The sequence below is a fragment of the Pieris brassicae genome, chromosome 6, assembly GCF_905147105.1.
Source record: "Pieris brassicae chromosome 6, ilPieBrab1.1, whole genome shotgun sequence".
In the NCBI taxonomy this organism is placed as follows: Eukaryota; Metazoa; Arthropoda; class Insecta; order Lepidoptera; family Pieridae; genus Pieris; species Pieris brassicae.
In genome coordinates this window covers 19,229,763-19,251,749 of record NC_059670.1, presented here as the reverse complement: position 1 = coordinate 19,251,749, position 21,987 = coordinate 19,229,763, and the positions used below count along the sequence as shown (strand labels likewise).

At 40.2% G+C, this 21,987-nt stretch overlaps 1 protein-coding gene across 2 annotated transcripts in view; it reads right to left on the bottom strand.

Annotated features, from left to right (window-relative positions):
* The window catches only part of LOC123710764 (fat-like cadherin-related tumor suppressor homolog), a 38,289-nt gene extending 18,269 nt beyond the window's left edge, over positions 1-20,020 (bottom strand). For both annotated transcript variants that reach the window (XM_045662934.1, XM_045662935.1), the window contains exons 1-10: positions 19,724-20,020; positions 8,828-8,867; positions 5,436-8,474; positions 5,058-5,337; positions 4,614-4,931; positions 4,207-4,541; positions 3,759-4,128; positions 2,790-3,603; positions 1,671-2,214; positions 531-1,316 (exon numbers count right to left, since the gene is read on the bottom strand). In XM_045662934.1, coding sequence (XP_045518890.1) covers positions 531-1,316; positions 1,671-2,214; positions 2,790-3,603; positions 3,759-4,128; positions 4,207-4,541; positions 4,614-4,931; positions 5,058-5,337; positions 5,436-8,459 — 6,471 coding nt within the window. In that variant the 5' untranslated portion in view covers positions 8,460-8,474; positions 8,828-8,867; positions 19,724-20,020. The remainder of the gene's footprint in view (positions 1-530; positions 1,317-1,670; positions 2,215-2,789; positions 3,604-3,758; positions 4,129-4,206; positions 4,542-4,613; positions 4,932-5,057; positions 5,338-5,435; positions 8,475-8,827; positions 8,868-19,723) is intronic.
* Positions 20,021-21,987: the final 1,967 nt, after the last annotated feature.

Below are 21,987 nucleotides of genomic sequence, written 5' to 3'. Positions count from 1 at the left end.
ACGTGCCATGGCTGTACATATCGATCACTTATAAGCGTGACGATTTCCAAAATCGTCGGAGTTACGTCCCGAGAGTATAGCCCGACGCAGGCACTCTCTTCTACATTCGTTCATAGCGAACTAAATCATGGGAGTTACACCCCGAGAGCATAGCCAGACGTAGGCACTCTCTTTGACTGTTAAATTGTATTCATTCGGTATATAGCAATTAGCACGTCATTATTTCGCTCATATTCTATTGTAACACGCGAGTGGTAAATATAGAGTAAATCAATAAATCTCTATTATTTGAAGCATCCCGTTGACCCAGGAACCGTACAAGTTAGATATAAGCTCATGTTTTAAACCATTAAAGCCAGTTGTCATCTTAATTCACGTCAACAGCTTTTAAAAATTTATTTTACATTTAGTACTTTATTACTACTAGTTCTGCGCTTGTGTGCTATAATATAATAGTAAAGTTTAAGTTTTGATATTTAACATGATATTCTGAGTTTAAAGGCCTGTTGACATGATTCGCCAGTACGTACCTCCCCGTTGTCGTTAGCATCGGCGTCGATTGCCTCAACTGTCAGCACCTCTGTGCCAGGCTCTGCGCCTGCAAGCACTGCCGCCACGTACGGTCGCCGCACAAAGACTGGACAGTTGTCGTTAACGTCCGTTACAGCAACCGTGAGACGTGCGCGCGCCACGCGCCCCACACCCGCCGCTTGGACCAGAAGCACGTACGACGCACGTTGTTCGCGGTCCAATGCTAAGCCCGTGCCTCGCATTGCGCCCGATGTGCGGCCGACTTCAAAACCCTCAGTAGGGTTCAAGATCGTGAACTCGATGTGCTCGTTAAGCGCCGCTCCTAGAACGTCTAGCACGGCGATAGTTACAGGTTTTGTCGAATTCTCCATTATCGAGGCGTAGTAGTCTGTCTTCTGGAAGGCGAGTCCCGAGTTGTCTGGCTCGCGCACCTTCACCAGCAACCGTGCGGTGGATGATAATTCGCCGTCGGAAACGCGCACGCGCAGATGGTGCTCTGCGCCAGCGACTAATGCAGCCGGCTCCGCCACGGCTAGCTGGCCACCAGTTGATAGCGAAAAAGCGCGCGCGTCGCCCTCGATCACGTCGAAGCGTAATAATCCGGGCCCGTCAGCGTCGCTGGCTGCTAAACTCAATACAGCCACGCCTTTTACGCTCGGTAGTAGCACTGTAGCCTCGTATGACGGCTGAGAAAAACTTGGGGGGCAATCGTTCACGTTCGTCACGTCCACTATTACGTGTGCCACGCTGTCTGATGGCACTCTAGGGTTTCCCATGTCCACGACCTGAGTAAATTTTAGTTATTAGAGTTATTACTATAAAATAATTTATACTAAATACGAAGATTTTGAAACAGACTTAAAAGCTATTCTGAACTTTCTTAGATTTCCTAAAACTGATTATTGATTGGAAAATAATAATTTTTATGATCCCAAAAACTGACAATGGATTATATGTTATATTGTTTGGAGGTATGACTACGTTGTAGCTTTATTTAAATGCAGTTTAAATCAATTTTAATGCATCCACGTTCTGTATAAATTATATGTAATAAATGGCTCGAGTAAATCTATAATCGGTACATCAAGAATAGCTTTCTGGTCCAAAATTAATACTTTCAAACAGTTAGTGTTTTGCACCTTGACGGTGAACCGATGTGTCTGTGCAGTCTCGTAGTCAAGTGGCGCGGCGAGTCGTAGGGCACCGGTGAGCGGATCCACGTGGAAGAGACGCGCGGCGGAAGCGTCCCGGATCTCAAAGGCACGTTGGTGGTTGGCCGGTGAATCTCCATCGCTGGTGGTCAGCACAAGTGGTGCACGGCCTTCCGAATCCCACACTAGGGCTCCGGGCTCACTCGCCTCGGACACAACGCCGCGATACCGCGTGCGCGTAAACACCGGTGGAAATTCATTTCGGTCGATAACGTGTACGGTGACACGCGCTTCTGCGCTGCCTCCACCCATGTTAAGCGCGGTAACAGTCAGGTTGTAGATGCGCTGCTGCTCGTAGTCGAGCGGAGCCGCTAGTGTGAGCAAACCAGCGGCTGGATTGAGGCGAAAGCGGCCGTCTCCACCGGCTAACGCATAGCGGACCCCGGTTGGGCTGCGTGCTTCCAGTGTTGCTACCAAAGTTCCGCGCGCGGCGTCTTCAGCTACTTCACACCGAACCTCACTCGTTGCGAATCTACAAACAATAGTCGTTATTACCGATGTTGAGCGTTAAAAATAGTACATATTCATCTCTCTACAATTGGTTATTAAAGCTTACAGACACAATTAAAGGGTTTATTAACATTATACACACTATGATTCAACAATATCTCTTTAAATGTTGTGCACACTTGCTATTGATGAACATGCATGTATCGCGTTGTTAAATGTCTTGTGTTTTCTGTAAGTGTTTGTATGTATTTCGTTAGTGTGCTTTTTAAAATAAATATGCTATTAGCAACAATAGGTAGCCGAAAACACTTTAACTGTAGGCATCACTATCTACACTTGCGCTACTTATCTTATATCTCACTTCAATAGGAAGAGCTGTCTGAGTAGTTAAAAAAGTAGTTTTTTTTAATATGCGCCATGTCATTGTAGTATTTTTATTGTGAGAGATCAAAAGCTACTATTGGTATAACTAGGCATTTCACTATTAGCAAGATTGTTTAATTATTTATTTGAAGACTATACTAGGGATCAGTTATTTGTAGGGGTCTCAACTAAATGGAACTTTTTATTCCTTTCATGAGCTGGAAAAATATATACCTAGGTGGGGCGTCATCCGGGTCCACAACGAGCACATGGAGCGGTACAGTCGAAGCACGCTCCGCAGGCGGCGGTCCGGCAGCTCGCACTTGCAGAGTGTACTCGCGCGGACCAAGTGTTGGTAACGGTCGCACAAGCCTCACATCACCCAATGCCGCATCCACGGTGAACAGTCCAGCAGCTTCGCCTGTCCCCGCTAATGAGTATACGGGCGATGCACCACCCGCGTCTCGCTCTGCGGCGCGCAAAGGGGCGATCAGCGTGCCTGCTGCTGCTCCGCGCGCCACTCGCGCTTCCCACAAACGGCGGCCCCACGATGGCGCGTGTTCGTCTGCACCAGTCACGCGTATCGTCACACGTGCAAACGCTAGCGACGCTCGCGGCGCCTGGTCACGCGCCCACACGGTCAGTTCATGCAGCGCGGCTGCCTCGCGGTCTAAGGGCGCGGCTAGTTCGAGGACGCCGCTCAGCTCGTGTAGGCGAAATAGAGCGAGGCTGGCGGGCGCGCGTGCTGCGTGAATCCCGTAAAGAAGACGTTCGTCAGTTCCTGCGCGCGCTGTAAGCGTCGCAAGAGCGATTCCGGGTCGACTAGCTTCCGAGACTTCCAATTCCCAGAGGTCGCGAGCGAAATCAACGCCTCCCTCGTTGGCATCGTTGACGACAGAAACGTGCAGAGCAGCGAATACAGTGTGCGCACCGTCCGTAACAGATACGTTGAGACGATAGTTGGCGCACCGCTCCCAGAGCAGCCGGCGCGCCAGTACCACACTGCCGTCCTCACGCCCCACCACAAACTCGCGGTCGGGGTCACCATCTGAAACCGACCGAAGAACGTTTCAGATTCAGGTATTTTTATTTTGTTGAAAACCAACTTTTTTATTTCGGGTTTATATGTATGTCATATGTGTTCAGGTACAGATAAACTTTAAAATATATAAAAGTGTATCGGTACAATTAAACGAGACTAACCGACGATATCATAGTAGAGGGGATCGCCTTCGGGATCTGAAGCTTGTAGTAACGCTAGCAGGAAGCCCGGAGCGTCGAGCTCTGCAGCCTGTAGCGGTGGCGGCGGTCGAAGCGTGGGAGGTGCGCCTCCTCCAGCTCGTACAGCACCTCGTACACGCACCCTTGCCACGCCGCAACGAGGGCGTAGGGCAGCGTCGCAGGCGCGCACTGTTACGTCGTAAGCCAGATGCGGCCCGAGATGCAAGTCAGCTGCGGCGTAGAGACGGCCGGAGTGCGAGTGCAATCGGAGCGCATCACGCGCTCCGCCGCGTGCTCTCCAGCTGTAGCGCACAGTCCCGTTCTCCGCTGCGTCATCATCGAGCGCCGTCACCTATTGATTCAGATTAATTATTTAATTTTTCCGTATGCGCAGGGACAACAAAATAATGTATTAATAAATCACAATTACCGTTGTGACATAGATGTAGTCATCACTGGGTTCCTCGTCCCAAGAATCCCACGAGAGACGCGTGCCCGAGCCTTCCTCGTCATCCTCCGCGTCCGTGTCAATGTCAGCCTCAGCACTCGCGTCGAGTGAAGGTGCATCACGTTGTGTGAGAGCGTGTGGTGGCACGCGGACGTCATAAAATCGCTGCGTGAATGCCGGCGCATGATCGTTAATATCGGTGAGCGAGACCCGCACACGCGCCGTCCCGCTTAACTCGCCATCCGACACAGATACTTCCAGCGCATGCGTAGCTGCCGCCTCGCGGTCAAGCGCCCGACCTGTAGTCACTATCTCACCTGCGGACATAAAACTTTAGATTATATCGTTCCGGAGAAAGTAAGAAATTTTAAGGTTGACAAGGGGCTTACCTGTGTCTTCGTCGATAGAAAACAGCCCATCGGGATTGCCGGCGCGGATTGAGTACCGCAGATGCGGTAGGCGTGGCGCAGCGTCAGCGTCGTGTGCCGTGACTCTTACAACGCGCGTACCAGCGGGGCTGTGTTCGGGCAAACGCACGCGGTACTCAGCATGCTCTGGCCACGGCGCCATATCGTTAACATCCTCCACCTCGATGTACACATACACGCAGGCGTGACGAGGCACTAGGCCGTGATCCTGCGCGCATACAGTGAGCCAGTACTCGGCCGCAGTTTCACGGTCTAGCGGACTTGCCGTACGGATGACACCTGTGAAAAGCGACACTGTCTAGATTTCTTCAAAAAATGTACAATAGACATAAGATAAAGGCGTCATTGATGACAATAAACCGAGCGCCGTGAATATGTTGACTCTTTGAACCAAAAACTACTAACCTGCGTCATCGATCGAAAAGTGTGGCATTCCAGATCCAGCAAGAATATAGTAAGCGAGGCGCGAATCTCGACCAGGAGGGTCTGCATCATGAGCTGCAGCACTGAGAACGCGAGTGCCGGGCGCTGCATCTTCCTTAACTTTCGCCTGCAGTGCAAGGCGTGAGCTGAATGTGGGTGTATGCGCATTCTCATCCACGTCAGCCACCTCAATAATAAGCGTGGCTTCAGCCCACAGCGCGGGTTGTCCACCATCCGTCGCACGCACCGTGACGCCATACACCTAACACATAAGCTTCATTTAATTTATGTCATTAAAACATGACTTATCACTGCTAAAATATATAAGAACAAATTATTAATTTGTAAACTAATATATACCTGTCTCTCTTCGTAGTCTAGCCGGCGGGCAGTACGTAACGTTCCCGAGGCGGAGTCGACGGTAAAAACCAGATCGTCTGCACCCTGGTCTGGTAGAGAGTAGACCAAACGGCCACCTGCACCCAAATCGGGGTCAAAGGCCTCCAGCACAGCTACCACGCTGCCGACGGGTACGTCCTCGCGAACGCGCGCGCTGTATGATGCCAGCGCGAATCGCGGTGCCACGTCGTTAACGTCGTCTACGGTCACACGCACAGCTGCTTCTGCAGCAAGCCCGCCGCCATCAACGGCGCGCAAAGTAAGTTCATAAACAGCGCGCCTCTCACGGTCTAATGCGGCGCATACCATCACAACGCCACTCTCGGCGTCAACGCAAAATTCTCCATCGCTGCCGCTATTGATGCTGTATCTCACTTTTCCGAAGTCCCCACTGTCTCGATCCGTCGCATTCGCCCTAAATATCGCCGTTCCGTTAATGGCGTTTTCTGTAACCCGAAAGCTTGCCAGGGTCTTTTCAAAACGAGGCGCATTGTCGTTGACATCTAACACGGTAACTGGCAGGAGACGAGACGATGACCGCTGCGGCACGCCTAGGTCGTATACTGATATGTTCAGGTAATATTCGTTTTCCCGTTCCCTATCTAGGTATCCAATAACTTTCAGTTCTCCCGTGTCAGGATCTATCCGGAAGGCAGAGTCAGCGTCCCCTCCCGATATTGCATACACCAGGAGGCCGTTGTATCCGAGATCACGATCTCGAGCGTGCAACCTTACCAGAGACGTACCAAGCGCAACAGATTCATTAACTTTTATCTCAATTGGAAAATCAACGAATTCTGGAAAGTGTAGGTTTTCACCGAAGCGCGATGAAGCCAACGGAAAGTCCTCAGCGAAGTCAAGTGGTGCGTTGCTGCGCTCAGCCGCGGCAAGGACGTCCGTGAGACGCCGTGCGACGCCCGTGTCACGACATTCGAGGCTACTCAGATCGGCGCTACCGCTAACAGTGTTACCAGCAACCAGGTGCAGGGTAAGCGATGCAGCGTCAGCGAAATGGGTTCCATCTGTGGCCGTTACATTGAGTACTCTTGTTTCAGTTCGAATATCGCTAAGGTCGCAAGATAAGCTCAATATTCCCGTTGTAGTATCGAGAGAGAAACAATTGTCTTCATTACCGCCGACAACTCGATAAGACACCGCGTCTCCAGAATCGAAATCGATTGCTGATAATGTTACGATCTCGTGACCAATAGCAAGCCTCCGCGGTAAGTATCCAACACAATCCACACGTTCAAACTGAGGTCTGTTGTCGTTGACGTCTTTTAATCTGATGGTTAGTCTCATTTCAGCTTGTCTCCGGTATGGCAGGCCCCAATCGCTGGCTCGAATTTGTAATGTATACTCCCGTCGCATACTTTCATAATCCAATAGTCGTGTTGTTCTAACTGCACCAGAAAAATGATCAACTTCAAATGGTACCGGTTGTAAATTAGCAATGCTGTACGATATGTATGCGTTTTCTCCAGAGTCAGCATCTCGAGCGACTACTCTCGCAACGATAGCTCCACTTGCTTCGTTCTCTACGATGGTTACTTCCATTTCATCTTTTTCAAATACGGGATCGTTATCGTTGGCATCTAATATTGAAATTTTTACTTTTGCCGAAGACTGTTTCCGAGTTCCGGCATTTCCGTGGTCAATGGCTGAAACTGTAAGAGTATATAAAAATTTCTCTTCAGCATCTAGAGGAACAACCGTATACAAAACACCGGTATCAGGATTGACAATAAATTCTCCACCTTCGTTTCCACCAACAATTTCAATGTACACTAGGGCATTTTGCCCTTCATCTCGATCCGTCACTTTTAGTCTGATCACAGGTGTATTAGGCGGTGCAGTTTCAGGAATGCTAGCTTCATACACTTCTCTACTAAATACGGGCGCATTATCGTTAACATCGGTTAATGTGATGGGTAAGGTGAGATAGGAGGAGCGTGGCGGCTGTCCAGCGTCAGTGGCACGTAAAGTCACATTATAACCATGAGGCGCGCTCTCTCGATCCAAAAGAGCATGTACTACTAAGTCATATTGACCCGGTTGCAAAGAAGGCCGAATTCTGAAGTGTCCGTCAGGATCCCCGTCCACTATATCTAGATAAGCGATTCGACCATGTTCACCTACGTCACGATCTTTCACCTCTATGATAGCGTACGTTTCGGCCGTAGAATTTTCAATCAGTTCAGGAAGTTTTCTGACACTTAATTCTGGAGCATATAAATTTGCTTGTTTGACGTTAACTATAACGGACGCTCTTGCAGCAGGGGCTTTTTCTCCTAGGGATAGCAAAGATGCTCGATCGTGTGCCAGCACGTCGATATCATGACGTGTTTTCTCCGCGAAAGATAAACTTCGCGTTACAGTCAAAACTCCGCTGGTAGGATGGATCGCAAAGATTTCCGTGTGTTCCGCCAGGCTGTAGTAAATTTCGCCGTTAATTCCCAAATCCGCATCTTCAGCTGTTACTCGAAGGACACTTGAATGCAGAGGAGCGTCTTCGGCCACGTATACTTCATATTCGGTAGGATAGAAAAGAGGACTTAAATCGTTCTCGTCGGAAACAGTGACGGCGACGAGCGTATCAGCCTCAAATTGTGATCCATCAGGCGATGTTGCAGTTGCGCGCACTGCTAGCATGTAATGATCGCGACGTTCACGGTTGAGAACAGCCGTGTGTCCGGCTCGTGTGCGCACGGATAGAAAGCAGAAGTCTCCGACTACCTGTTCTTCCAACTTGAACAGTTTGTCGCGGTCACCGTGACGGATACGAGCGCGCACGCGCGTGCCTTGTTCTGGGAGGCGCAGGCCAAATGCCTCGGTACCGGCAGGTTGATCGGCGAAGGTCCGCGGTGGGCTGTTTTCCGGTATGCTCACGTTGAAAATTGAGCGCGAAAATTGAGGCGGGCCTGGCCCCGCACCGCGCGCGCTGCATAGCGCCGCCAGCAAGAGCAGCGCGCGCGCACTCGCCATTCCTCATCCGGCTGTCTGTAAAATAAAATCGATCAAAATTAAGTTGTTGTATATTGTAAAACTTATTCTATTAAGTTCAAATAAAATTGCAAACAGAGTTATAAAACATCCTTATTTGCCGCCTTTTAGATATCTAAGCTCAGTTCTGTATATTAATTGTAGATATACTACAATAAATATTTATATTTAATTACGGAGTATTTTTTTATATTACTCAGAGTTAAGGAACAAATCACTATACCTATATTATATATAACAAAATATTTATTGTTTATAAATACATTAACACAATACATTATAAAGTATTTTAAAATACTCTTTTACACACCTTTTCTTAATTTTTAAATGTATGTATTACATATACATACCTCATGAAGCGCAGACAATTAGATGATTGGATTCCAAGCGCTGAAAACAAAATACGCTGATTAAATATACTATTAATAAAAGGTTAATAAGTTGGGTTGGCAAGTTTGTATTTTTTTTTAAATTAAAGTAAAAGAGTACTAATTTAGGGTTTTATTCCAGATCTACAGAAACAGATCAAAGACTGACTTGTAAATATAGTTGTATTATGAATAAAGTTTATGGAGTCCATTTGTATTATATTTATATCAGATTTTTAAATCAAAACCAAATTTATGATTCTTTTACTCACTTAACTTTTAATAATAATAAAGGCCTTTTAATTATAAATAACTTATTTTTTTTTATAATTTATCAATCTGAATGTACCTACTTTTTTTTTGCAAATACCTAGGTAAGTAGTAACACTGAAAATGTTTAACGAAAAACGGCTTAATGTAGAAAGTTGCCAATACTTTTATTGTTTTTCGAAGTAATCTCCGTTCCTCTGTATAAATCGTCGCATTCGATGGAACCACTGAGAAAAGCAGTGGGCCCATTCTTCCTTAGGGGTCTCTTTTGTGGCATTTTCGTACGCTTTCACCGTACCTTAAAGGCTCACAAAAACAAATAACAAATGAATGCAATATACTATATTAGGTTACCAAAGAGTTCTCAAATTGAAATTCAAAAAAGTTTTTATTAGCAATGTTTCTAACTGGCCAGTTCTAAACATTTTCAATGTTACCCACGTAAACAACTTATTATTATTAAACAGCAATAGATTATTAGACGTAATTGCTATCAGTACCCATAGTTTGTATGTTGTATTGTAAAAAATATTCTTCAGCAACGTAACAATAATTGCACAGTTCTGGTATTGTGATATGTTGGTGATATCTCGTTGTATGAACGTGTACAGGCGGCGTGTTTGTTGTGAACAAAACAATAGCGGTGGGAGCGTGCTGAATAATAATCGCTTCTAGACCTCGCATACTTTTGCTTTCTTCCTATTTACAAACGGAAACTGTGTCGAGTATTGTTTTAATGTGATTCAAGTTATGGTTGAAATCAGACAGGACTGAGGCTTTAACGCGCTCTCAGCGCATTATATATATTCGGTATACTAGCAATAGCTCATACAAAATATGGAAAACGTATGAAGCACCTATTTGCGATCAGACCTTGTATGGAACGATTACAGGCTAAAGGCTAAAGCCTAGACTAAGAATCAAGGATTTATTATTACTTATGGTTGTTACACTTACACCACGCTACGAAAATGTTTTGTAAGGTAATAGCTCGTGAAACAATGTTTTATTTAGGGCGATTGTCGCTAGATGGAGCTTTCATAAGTGCAGTAAAAAATAATATACATATTTTAAATAAAAGATTTAAGGCACATGCGTTGTCATAAATGTATGAAGCGTCAACAAACATATAAAATTTTGTTGTGATTTTAAAATATAGATTGGCACAGAACATGGCGCAATTTTCACGTCTTTGTAATGAGATTTTTTAAAATTTTACAATAATAGTTCAATAATTTTCTCATTTCCGCCACATATTAGTATTTATATATTTTTTTTAAATAAAAAATGTAGGTTGACAGTAGAGTTTTAAAATACCTAATTATAATTATGGTAGGGACTAATTAAGAACTAATTAAATTAATTGTATTAGAAGTTTAATATTTCCTATAGCAAAACATTAAATATTACGGTAGTTCTGAAGTTCAGTTAGAGGCAACCGGCTGCAGCAATAGAGCGCGTATGATGACGTCACTAGCGGCGCCTGCGCACCGGTCATCGGCCTGACCTTCGCGCTTCACTCACTCTGATCTTAGGGACTCGTAACAGTGAACCTACTGTCGATACAAAATAAATCAATCGACACAATTAATATTCATAATTAGACAGACGTTTTCAATGAATTCCAAATTTAAAAAAAAAACACTTGCTAGTTTTATATCAAATAACAAATGGAATGGTCACGGAGCATCCATTAAAGGCAGTAAGAGCAGCCGAATGTCACCAAAGGTGAGTTTCCGGCCCTTGAATATTTTGTTTGTCACTTAGAATGCTTTATCTAATCGCGGCTATTAAGGAATCATATCATGGATTAATCATGGTATGTAGTCGACTCTATGAGCAAAAATTGAAGTTTAGACGTTTTGTAATATAGGCCGTTTTACAATAGGTGCACGATTATTGATTCAATCTATATGCGTACTTCACCTTGGTCTAGCCTCTATGTTATAATTGACTATAAAATCCTGAAAATATCTCTCTTTAACATCTTTTACTATGATTAGAAGGATGTCTCGTATATATATCTAGTAAATTTATAGACCGAGAATCTAGTATAAATGTTTTTTTCGCACTGCCGTCATTCTGTATTCTTGTTATTGTTGTAATGTTAATATACGACTTCAAAGTTGTGCGTGTGATAATTTTGGAATCTCATTATTTTTAAGTTTCCAAGTGCTCTCAATCACGCAAGTGTGTATGATGGTCGATACATTTCTTGGCAACTAAAAGACAAGCCAGTCCTTATTAAGCCAGTCAAACTAAAGGAATCGATATTTATCAACATCGAATCAGTAGTTTTGTGATGGGAACGCCCTTTTGGCAAATGTGTAATATAGGTTCCTAAATAAATAATGGTAAAATCCAGTGTAAACTATTGGTAGAAGGAACATACATGGGTTAGGGAGTGGACGGGTATTGTGACTGCGGTAGTTGCTGCATCTGGTATAGGCAAGACACGCGTCACGAGAGTGACTGCCGACCTCCGGTTATGGAGAGAAAAAAAGGTTTTTCTTTTTTAAAAAATATTTAAACAAGTTGTCAATGCTCTTTTTTTCGATGTTTGTAAATTGAACGATAAATAAATTAAAACATTGGTAAAGAGAATAATAGTAATTATAATGATAGACTACACTAAACGTTTGACATATCGACATACTATGTTAATACTTGTTATTGAATTCAATCCTCACAATGGTAACAAATTTGTCAATGGATTATAGGTCACTATATTGAACATTTCACAACCCTGTGAAAGATACGAATACTATATCCTACAAAGTACTAAGTTTAAAGACCTTGTTACCATATTGAAGCTGGAACCAATAATATCCAAACTAAAACCCCAAGACAAACAATCCGCGAAAATAGAGGACACCGTGAGTCATTTCTGCAAAAACCCGTCGTCATCTTTTAGTCGATATCAACTCCCGGGAAATAAATACAGATAATATAACTTTCTCTACAGCTGTGATACTTTTTGACATTCAACACCTTTTGTCTTCAGTCACCGTGAACACGCATGCTGTAAAATTATGTAAAATAATTATAAATATATATACATAGCTTCAATCCGCTAAAAAAGTGTTTTGTTTAAATGTGTAAAAGCTATGTTAACGAAAGAAACTTTAAGTAAAAGAGGGAAACTATGAATTCTTCTGAAGGTCTTCATCATCGGACGTCGAGGCGGAATACAAAAATCCACCCGTATCACCTCAACGTCCAACTGAGCGTTTAGTAAGGCAGTTTTAGCCACGCACCACTATGTAGAACCAGCCACCCCCAGTAGTGTCTGGAAGCCAATTCGACTTAGGTCGTTCAAGAGTGTAAAAAATTAATAAAAGGCCGGCAACGGACTCTCGAGCCAACTGCGTCATGTGTGCCCATTTGCCACCTGTTCGCAAAACATGTTCATAAAAACGCAATAAAGGCCGAGTATATTTAAAATGACTTAATAATTACTTCCTGTAATTCTTTGGTTTGTGTGTAAAAATTTTGTAAGCGATTACGCTTACAAAATTTTTACACACAAACCAATTCTGGCATTACCATTAAAACCCTTAATTAAATTGGATTAAAAAAAAGCAATTTTACGTTTGACTCAACCCAGAGATCGTGCGTTACAACCCCGGCCATTATTTTCTATGCTGCCAATTACAATTACATTTTTAAACATGGATCGTATTAAGAATGAATCTATTGACATTGGCGTTCTAGACACCAGGCCCTTTTTTTAATGAGGGGAATGCATTTCCGCACTGAGTGTGGGACTCGCTCTAAAAGCCCTACCCACTAAACCCCTCCCACCGATCAGGTCACTGTTGGGGTAACTTGGGGTCGCGTAAGCATTCTACCAAGAGACCCCGTGACTGGCTGCTAAAGCAACCATCTTTCATTACATTGCAATCGCCTTAAAAGCCTTTATAGAAGGGTTGCAATTTCTTGCACCCAAGCCCAACACGATTCGCCGGCAAGACATCAGGCCCTAAAATGTGACTAATATTATTTATATTTGTGCATCGTAAAACACTTTGACGTGCCACTGGGTGCACTAAGCCGCGAATAATAACAATAAACCCAAAACAGTTACAGGAATCTATCAAATTGTTAGACCTCCATCCATTTATATCCTTCAAAATAATATTAATTACAGCAAGATAAAAAACCCCAAAAAACTGTGATCACTACGGATTGGCCCGTGTGCACCGTTCCAGGATTAAGAATGGATCTAAAGTAAACAATTAACCAATAATAAAGACAAAATATTAATTTCAGATAAAGGATGTGATTAACTGCTAAAAGCATATTCTTCCAGACAACCCGAATAAACTATTAACTTAACAAAAATAGAATACAGAGCTTATAACTACTCAATATAGATACAGGTAAAAAATAGCTATTAGTCTTCGGGGTCTGCAAAAAGAGCTCAATGTAAAAAAGAAACAATCATACTTATAGCCTCTAGACATGTCTGTACTTGTAAAAATGTGCACACAAAGCCGCCAATTTTATTACCGACAACTCAAAGAATCTCTATATAGGTGAAAAGAATAAACGCAGGGACGCAGGTAGATTCTGGCAGGTACCAAGATGTGTTGTTCGCACAGCTGTCGACAGCCAATACCAGCTAACAATAACTAGTTATATCCGGCGAGGTTTACGACCTAAAAGTTCTAAGTAAGCACTGTCTTAAGTTTTCGAGGAAGTGACAAAGGACTGTTTCTATTATTGAGAGTTATTGCCAAATATGTTTTATAACGGAGAATCGTCAGTAACTTAAGTGTGTTGAAAAGGTTTTGTTAATTCAAAACATCGCAGGTACCAACTGTTTAATGGGTGACTTGATCACTAAATTGAATTCTTATAAAGAATCCTAAAAACTTTAGTTAAAAGAGCTCAATTATGAATAAGGTCTTCATCATCGAGGCGCAATACGAAATTCAACCTGATTCACCTCGTCCGTCGTTCCACAACTAAGCGTTTAGTAAGGCAGTCTGTGCCGCGCACACATACACACAACAATATGCAACCAAATACCCACTGACGTATCTTCGAACTAATTCGAATTTAGGTAAAGAAAAGAGCGTATCAATTCTATATTTGGTTACTTTGTTTGAGAAAACAGAGGCTTTATAGAAGATTATTATTACCTTACTTTACTCGAAAATAAATAGTACATTTGTTTAGTATAAGATTATTTAGATTCTTCAAATATAAATGTTGTAATACTATTTGCAGTGCTCGTTTTATAGAATTAGCTAGATACGTTATCAGTGATAAGATTCACAGTGCGCTTGTCTAGGCATTTCCTTTGATGGCTTGGGTATCCTAGGAAATATCCTGGGAGATACGACCTCTAAAGATTAGAAAATAAACTCCTCCCTGAAATGCAGGCACCACACCCACTAACAAGGGTGTCTATGGTCTGCGGGAGCTGCCTTTAATGGCAATTCCATGTGCTCGTTTTAAATTCTCTATTCCAAATAATTAATGCATTCACAGACTGAACGTAACAATCTTGAAATACCAGTTTTCTCATGGTCTTAACGGCTTCTATAGACTAAGGCACACTAGAAGCAAAGAATTAAAGAAAACTTTGTGCTCTCAATTAAACCTTTGTTCATTGCCATTCAAGGGCCAATTTTTTATTGATGTATTTTAAGCATAAATATATTACAAACACCTCGTTTATGTGAATTTCGTGTTGCCAAACAAGATGGCGTTTTACCCGACTAGAGCAACATTGGTTGAACTTAGTGGACGAGAAAATTTATTGGAAATTCGATTTTTAAATACTTAATTTACAACTTATGAGTGAGTCAATTAGTTCTGGATAAATGTCCTTGTTGTGTACAGCTCTTCGAAATCGTATCTGTACTCCTGTTCTTGCTCGTAAGCGGTCTCGTCATGCTGGTCGACGGTGTGGTCTTCGATCGTTTGCTGAAGCTCTCGTAGAGACTTTATCGCTGTATTAAGGCTCTCAGAGCGAGCATCGATGTCCTCGTCAGACTTCGACGCTCTCGATCATTTTTCTACTCTAGTGAGTAACCAGCTTTGGGTACTCCGCTGTTTTTTTTTTCTTTTTCCATCATTAATATCGTGATCGTGGGTTTAAAAATCGTCGCCAATATTAAATATACGTAAAGAAATTAAATGCATTGTTGTCTATATCTCAATTTTTTTTATTAATGACATAATGTTGATTGATTGATGATGAGAGTTTAATCTCACTGGCTTACCGGCCAGTAACTTAATTATCAAAGAGGCGATACACCACAGTCCTAATTATCTTAATCAAGGTCTCACGAAAGATCTGATATTTCTATTGTACTCGGCTGACTTAGGATAAGATGGAGACTAAGCAATAGTTCCGTTATGTCAAATCTAAAGACTGAGACGAAAGACCGTCTAGTCTGTGAAACGTGATATGTTTCACGAGCATCTTTTAAAATACACGTATAAAAACTTGCAATAAACCCACATTGTGGACTTTGGAGCCTGGTATGCCCTCAGGGCCGTACGCATGACGCAACGCCACCAGTAAAACGAGTGAAAATAAACTTTTAAGTGTAACCTAGTTATCAATACGTTATCATGAAAGAACGAGACGAGGCACGGCTGCATGTTAATTGTCAATTTAACACGACGACCTCCGCCATAAAGGCAATTAGAATTAACTTAGATGAAGATGCCGTCACGCCAATTGTGCAGATACTTTAAATACCAGCATCATATGAGGGTTTCTGGCATTAATACAAAGTCAAATATATATAAAATGGGATTGGGCGATTAATAAAGTTTTATAGAAAAACAATGAGAAAGAAATTCCGATTAATTTTCTGTGATTTTTAGATAGAATCGATTTAGAACTGTCAAACCTACAGCATTATTTAGTTTTAGCAAAGAAGTAAATGTTGTAATGTTTTATTGATAGTAGACTTAAATTCCGTTTTCTGAAGTGAAACTTCCTTATCGGCGTTGGAAACAAATTTACCGTCACATTTTTCGGTTACGCGTCACATTGATTGGGCCATGTTTTTCTTGTCCCTACCACGGTTGATTCCGAAGGAAATTCAAAGCCATTGATAACAAAAATACATAATAACGATAACAATAATAGTAATAACTATATTACAAATAATGAAATTCTGTAATAATCTTAGTAGTAACAAGGTAAAATGATATAATTGTATGATTTGTATTCATGTCAATGGTAAAAGCCTTTTGTTAAACTTGATCTAATTTAACTTTATTTAACCAATTACCTTTACAAAATAAAGTTGCATATAGTAGTTCATTTTTCGTAAAATAAGGTCATAAAGAAGTTTCACTTCTTACGTGTGTACACTAGTACACGCACACATTTTTTTAGACCAGTAACACAAATTATACTATGGGTCTGAGTAAAGCTGAAAATTTATTTTAAATAAGTTATCGTTTTATTATATAATTTATCTGTGACACTGTCCACGCCCAAAATACTGCAAAATATCAGTGTTAGGGTCTGAAGGAGGCTCCAACAATAGCATGCCTTATAAGGAATTCATTGAATTTTTGCGTTCAGTTACTTTCTTCGTATAGTAGCTTACAACCGTTCTCAATAATATTTCTATCAATTTTATTGATGTTATAATCAGCATCGTAATTCAATACCCGATCTTTTAACCACTAATTAAAAACACGGCAGTGAGACGTTTTTAGCGTAAAGTTGAATCTATTTTAAAACTAAATTTATATACTTCATTCTTTAAAAACAGCACGGCTTATATTTGTAATGGCTTCAATAACCCCCTAAATACATTACTTATCTGAAGTAATGATGAGATTTATAGTCGAGATTTCTAGAGCGAAGTGAGGCTAGAGACTATGAGAGTATGAAATATAAAAGTGTATGTTTAACATAAGAAATAGTTCGAGACACAGAAAGAAGTAACGATAAAAAAAATCTTACTAATTATACGGTCACGATCTAGAGTTATAAATGTATAAATACAAGTTATAAAAAAGTCAAAAGATCTTTTACAGTTTTTTTACGGAACAATACAGTAAAATATAAAATAATAATACGAGCTATTTTTTCTAAAATATTTGATAATTATGGTGAACATACATGTTACAAAAACAATACAATACAAATATATATTGTATAAAAAATAATACTAGTATTTTTTTGCGTTTGTTAAGTAAAAAAATTACGAGCAAAACAGCGGGTGAGGTATGAGAAAGGCACATAACAATGCTTTCTCAAATTTATCAGCTCACTACCGAATATATCCAGCTCTGGATAAGTACTGTTCTTCCCGTTATATACATAAGTGTTGGAAAGACATACAGGAGTCATAGTTCTCTTAGTCTCGACTATGCATGTTACCTCATAAAACCTCTTATATCTGATAATTTCCTTACATTTCATTCGAAAATAATTACGAATACAAAATAACTAGGTTTAAAGTTATAGTATAAGTTATCTCTTTAGACTGTATTATTAACTTCCTACACAACTCGTTCTAATGATGGAGCCATATTATATGAAAACATGTTAGTCTTGATTAAAATAATTAAAAGTGTATAAGCGACAGTATGTATAATATTATTCGCTTTGATTACTTGTGTTGTTTGTGATAAAGGGATTGCACCATTCTTGCGCCTATTTTGATCTTTGTATAGTAAGTATTAAAATTAATTTTTAATTAATTTTCGACTATTTATCTATTATTTTTTATTTTAACATATTGAATAGTTATTTAAAACAGTGGTGTTCGAGTGTATTTGCTTTTTCTAATAGGCAATTAGGTGAAAAGCCGGCTGTGATATATATGGTTATTTTGGGACCTGAAGATGCCATTGATGCACAGACAGGGTTCGAACCTACCACATCAGGATTGAGAGTCACACGCCAAAGCCACTAAGCCAACACTTCTGTTTTTTAAACCAGAAAATCATTTTTATACATAAAACATAATTTTCTTACAAATGTTGTATCATAACAGATGATTCAAAAATATCTTGCTAATGACTGCGTATTCAATTTTTGTAGACAAAAAAGGGCATTATAATTTCCTGCGAGCATCAGCTGTCTCAGTCCATCTGTTGCAAAATGAACCTGTTTTGATTACTTTTAAAAGCCCGAATGAGTGTGCTCGAATTGAGCAGCTTTGTAAACCTTGTTTTTGGGAACGAAATATTAAGAAATCGCAAAAAAACACCGACAATTTATTACTATTGATAAAATGTTTTTATATACATTTTTATTTATTCACATACACTTCGTTACATTATACGAAAGTATGCATATAAAAAAGCAGGTACATATATACATAGTCTAGCTCAATTTGAGCGAATTAATAAATTCTACAGTTCATTTTGTTTTGACACGATATAACATTTATTACCTCCACGCACTAGAATTAATACCTTTATATTTTGATAAAGCAAATTCAACATCTACTTAAATTTACTTATATAAGATCCTTTGATTTTATCATGTTACTTTAGGTAGCGTAAGAAATGGCTCAGATGACTAAACATTTACACGCTTGCTCAATTGTAATAAACACGATAATCATACCAAGTTGTTTATAGGAATAATGTCATTTACCAAAACTAAGAATAAACTATATTTTAGAGAAAAATAATATATACAGACTAGCTGCCCCCACGAAATTCGTTTATCCTTAATGTGATTTTACTTAGCCTAACTTTTTAGTTCATACAAACATAGAACATTTTGCTATGCTACCCTAGAGACCGTTCGGCTTTCCAAAATGAAAACTTATTAAGATTTTATGAGAATATTTCTCTGTATAAGCCTCCAGAGTTCAAGTCATAAGTTTTTAATAATCGAATAAAAAATAGGGGTTGATCGTAGAGGGTTAAACATTACAGGTTGTACGAATTTTTGTATGTTGTATCATAAAAAAATAAAAATAAAAATAAAATTAAAATTTAGGGGCATGAAAAATATATATTGTCCTATTAGCAGACCTAACCGATAGGCACAGAAATTTCACGGAAATCAGTCGAGACATTTAGGAGGAGTTTAAATACAAACACCGTGACACGAGAATTTTAATTATTAGATGCTATATCATTTTATATATAGAGTATTAATCCGATGCATACATCGCCAGGATTATTACTATTCTAATAATCGCTTAACTATAGGTTTGGCAATTATTATTCGATAATTCAAACCCTTATGGGCTTAAGTAAGGGCTGTATTTGAATGTTTATGCCGAACTAACACGTAATACGAATAAATTTAAACGTGTTTAAAATTCAATCTGTTCACTCATATGTGTACTGTCTACCCATAAATAACATTTTTCTCCACAGATTAAGAGGTGTAAAATTTAGTTCATGGCCGTTAACTGCTTAAAGATAAGGACTTCCTTAGATCATTGCCTAACTCAAAAATTAAGAGCAAATCGGTGACAAGTTTATGTACTAACGTGTTTCTAACTTAAGGTTATTCTTAGTTTTATGAGTAATGTAGTGTGTGTGTCACAACTAGAACTATGTTCAATTCAGCGCAAAGTTCTATATATGAGACATTAATTTTGTTTTTGATTGCTTTATACACAACATGCGTGCAATATTGGACAAGCATACCTCTATTCGCATATCCTATTCATCTGAAATTCATGTTGTAAAGTTTCGAGTGTGGGTCGTTTAGAAAGCACGGCGAGTGGCGAGCGACAAGCGGGTCCCGGCATGCAACCAAACCGGCTGGCTCCACTTTTGTTCACAACAATGCACTTAAACTTGATATCACTTATTACAATTTGCACAAAACACGTATGACAATTTTCGCACTGGTTTCGTATCCTTTGGTTACTTGCGAAGATCGCGCGATTATACAGAGGGGCAAAGGGGAGTTTTGAGAGACGACGACGCGCGCTCCGCAGTTCACGATCGGCGGCTGACTGAGTGGATGTGGCGGGGCGCGGGGGGGTAGCAGCGTGAAGCAAGGGGCGGAGGGGTCGGCCGCCGCAGCTTGCCCTATAAACTTGCTCGTTGGCTGCTCTCATATCGTGACTCGCGAGTAGGCTCCTTCTCGTGCACTTTGTGAAAGGCAAATTGCATCGTATTTGATACCTGTTTGTTTATCCTAGTACCACGTACAAGCCATAATTTATTGGAATAGCCTGAGGAATGGTTCTGTTCTAATATTGGTCTATCAATTATTAACAAGATTAACCAAGGGAATATGCAGTGTACTGTATACTGGCTTATATAAACAATTAAACCTAATATCAACAAATTTTTAAGATTACTTTTCTAGAAAATAGTTCATTAACTGTTCTGTGTACATAACTAGAAATAGTTTTTCAACTAGACAGGTATTTATCGTAAGTTTAAACTTTCCGAGTGCCTTGCGCATTAATAGACTTAGAAAGTTTAAATACTTTGCAGTATGAATTGTGAAGGTCTTTTATAATATTATCTATAAAATGTTTATCAATTAAGCAGACCATTTTATTTATACAACATACGATGTACACATAGGTCACGATCGGTTACATCGGCTTTAATTGTTATAAGAGACTTTTAAATAGGTCTAATACATTGCGTCTTTTTCATAATAATTTTACAGTCATTTCATTTATTCACAAAAGAATATATGTTTTTTTATTAAGTATCAAGCAGATTACTGTCGAACTAACGACGCAATACGATTGTGAACATAATAGATAGCGTAATTTAGCTCACCGTACAGACTAAGCGAGTTTTACACTAACCTTTGACCTGAAGTCGAAGCCAGGACGAATGGCACTCGGGAGACAAATGTGTGAAGTGTATCGCGGATGGATCAGTTCATAGCTTTTGGTCGTGGGCAGTCAGTGGGCGGTGATCTCCCACAAGCACGGCTAACGAAAGGAAATAATAGCACATGTTTGTTCTAACTCTTAGTGCGAGTTAGAGCGCGCCTGGTTTGCTTCATTAAGTAAACTCTCTAATGGAAGTGTTTGTTTCCAGCTTTTTCGACTCGCTTTCGACAATTCGGCGCTCATTTCAGACTTTATAGCCGCTTGTACCCGTAGGCACTGTTGCCGTTTGAGGCATTTTGTCGGATGTAGGGGTATTTGGTTTCATTTCGAGACGTTTAAGAGCTTGAAATATGCTACTTTTTATCTGTTACTGGTAAGTTGATTGTTTCTAATCAATTAAGATTGTTAATATTAAAGAATTTACTATATTTTTATTATGACCAAATGAATGAAACTCTTTGTTTGATGCTGGGTGTCAACTGGCTTTAATCATTTAAAGCATCAGCTTATAACTTGCATAAAATTAGGGGGGGTTGCAACGTTGGATAAATAAAAAAAACTAACTTGGCTAATTTGAGGGTTCTTATATCAAAGTACCTATAAAGAATATAATTCTAGTCGACCTGGACATAATTGCTATATTAAAATATTTTATGGGCTCATTTCGGCTTCAAGTGTGCGATGATTGCTAACATTTGGTTTACGCTTCAAATTATTAACTAAATCTATTTATGCAACTAAACTTAGATTTAAATTCTAGGTCTTTAGTAAGTTAGATCTACAAAAGGATAAAAAATATACAGATTAAACGCTTATTAACGTTAACAAGTTGCACAATATTGTTAGTCAGGAATTAAATATTTTTTATTCTACTCTAGCAACCTTTGTCGTAAAATGGCAACACTGCCCGTAATGTTATAAAACCAAACATAATCTACATTATCGCATACGATCGCTACTGATAGCTTGTCCTATATTAACAACACTCGCTAAGTGATGGTTTTATTAAATGACGACATTTTGATTGTCACAGTCATTTCAAATAACACATATTCTACTGTTTCAATGAAAATGTTATATTTTTTTTAATTTCCAAATACGGTC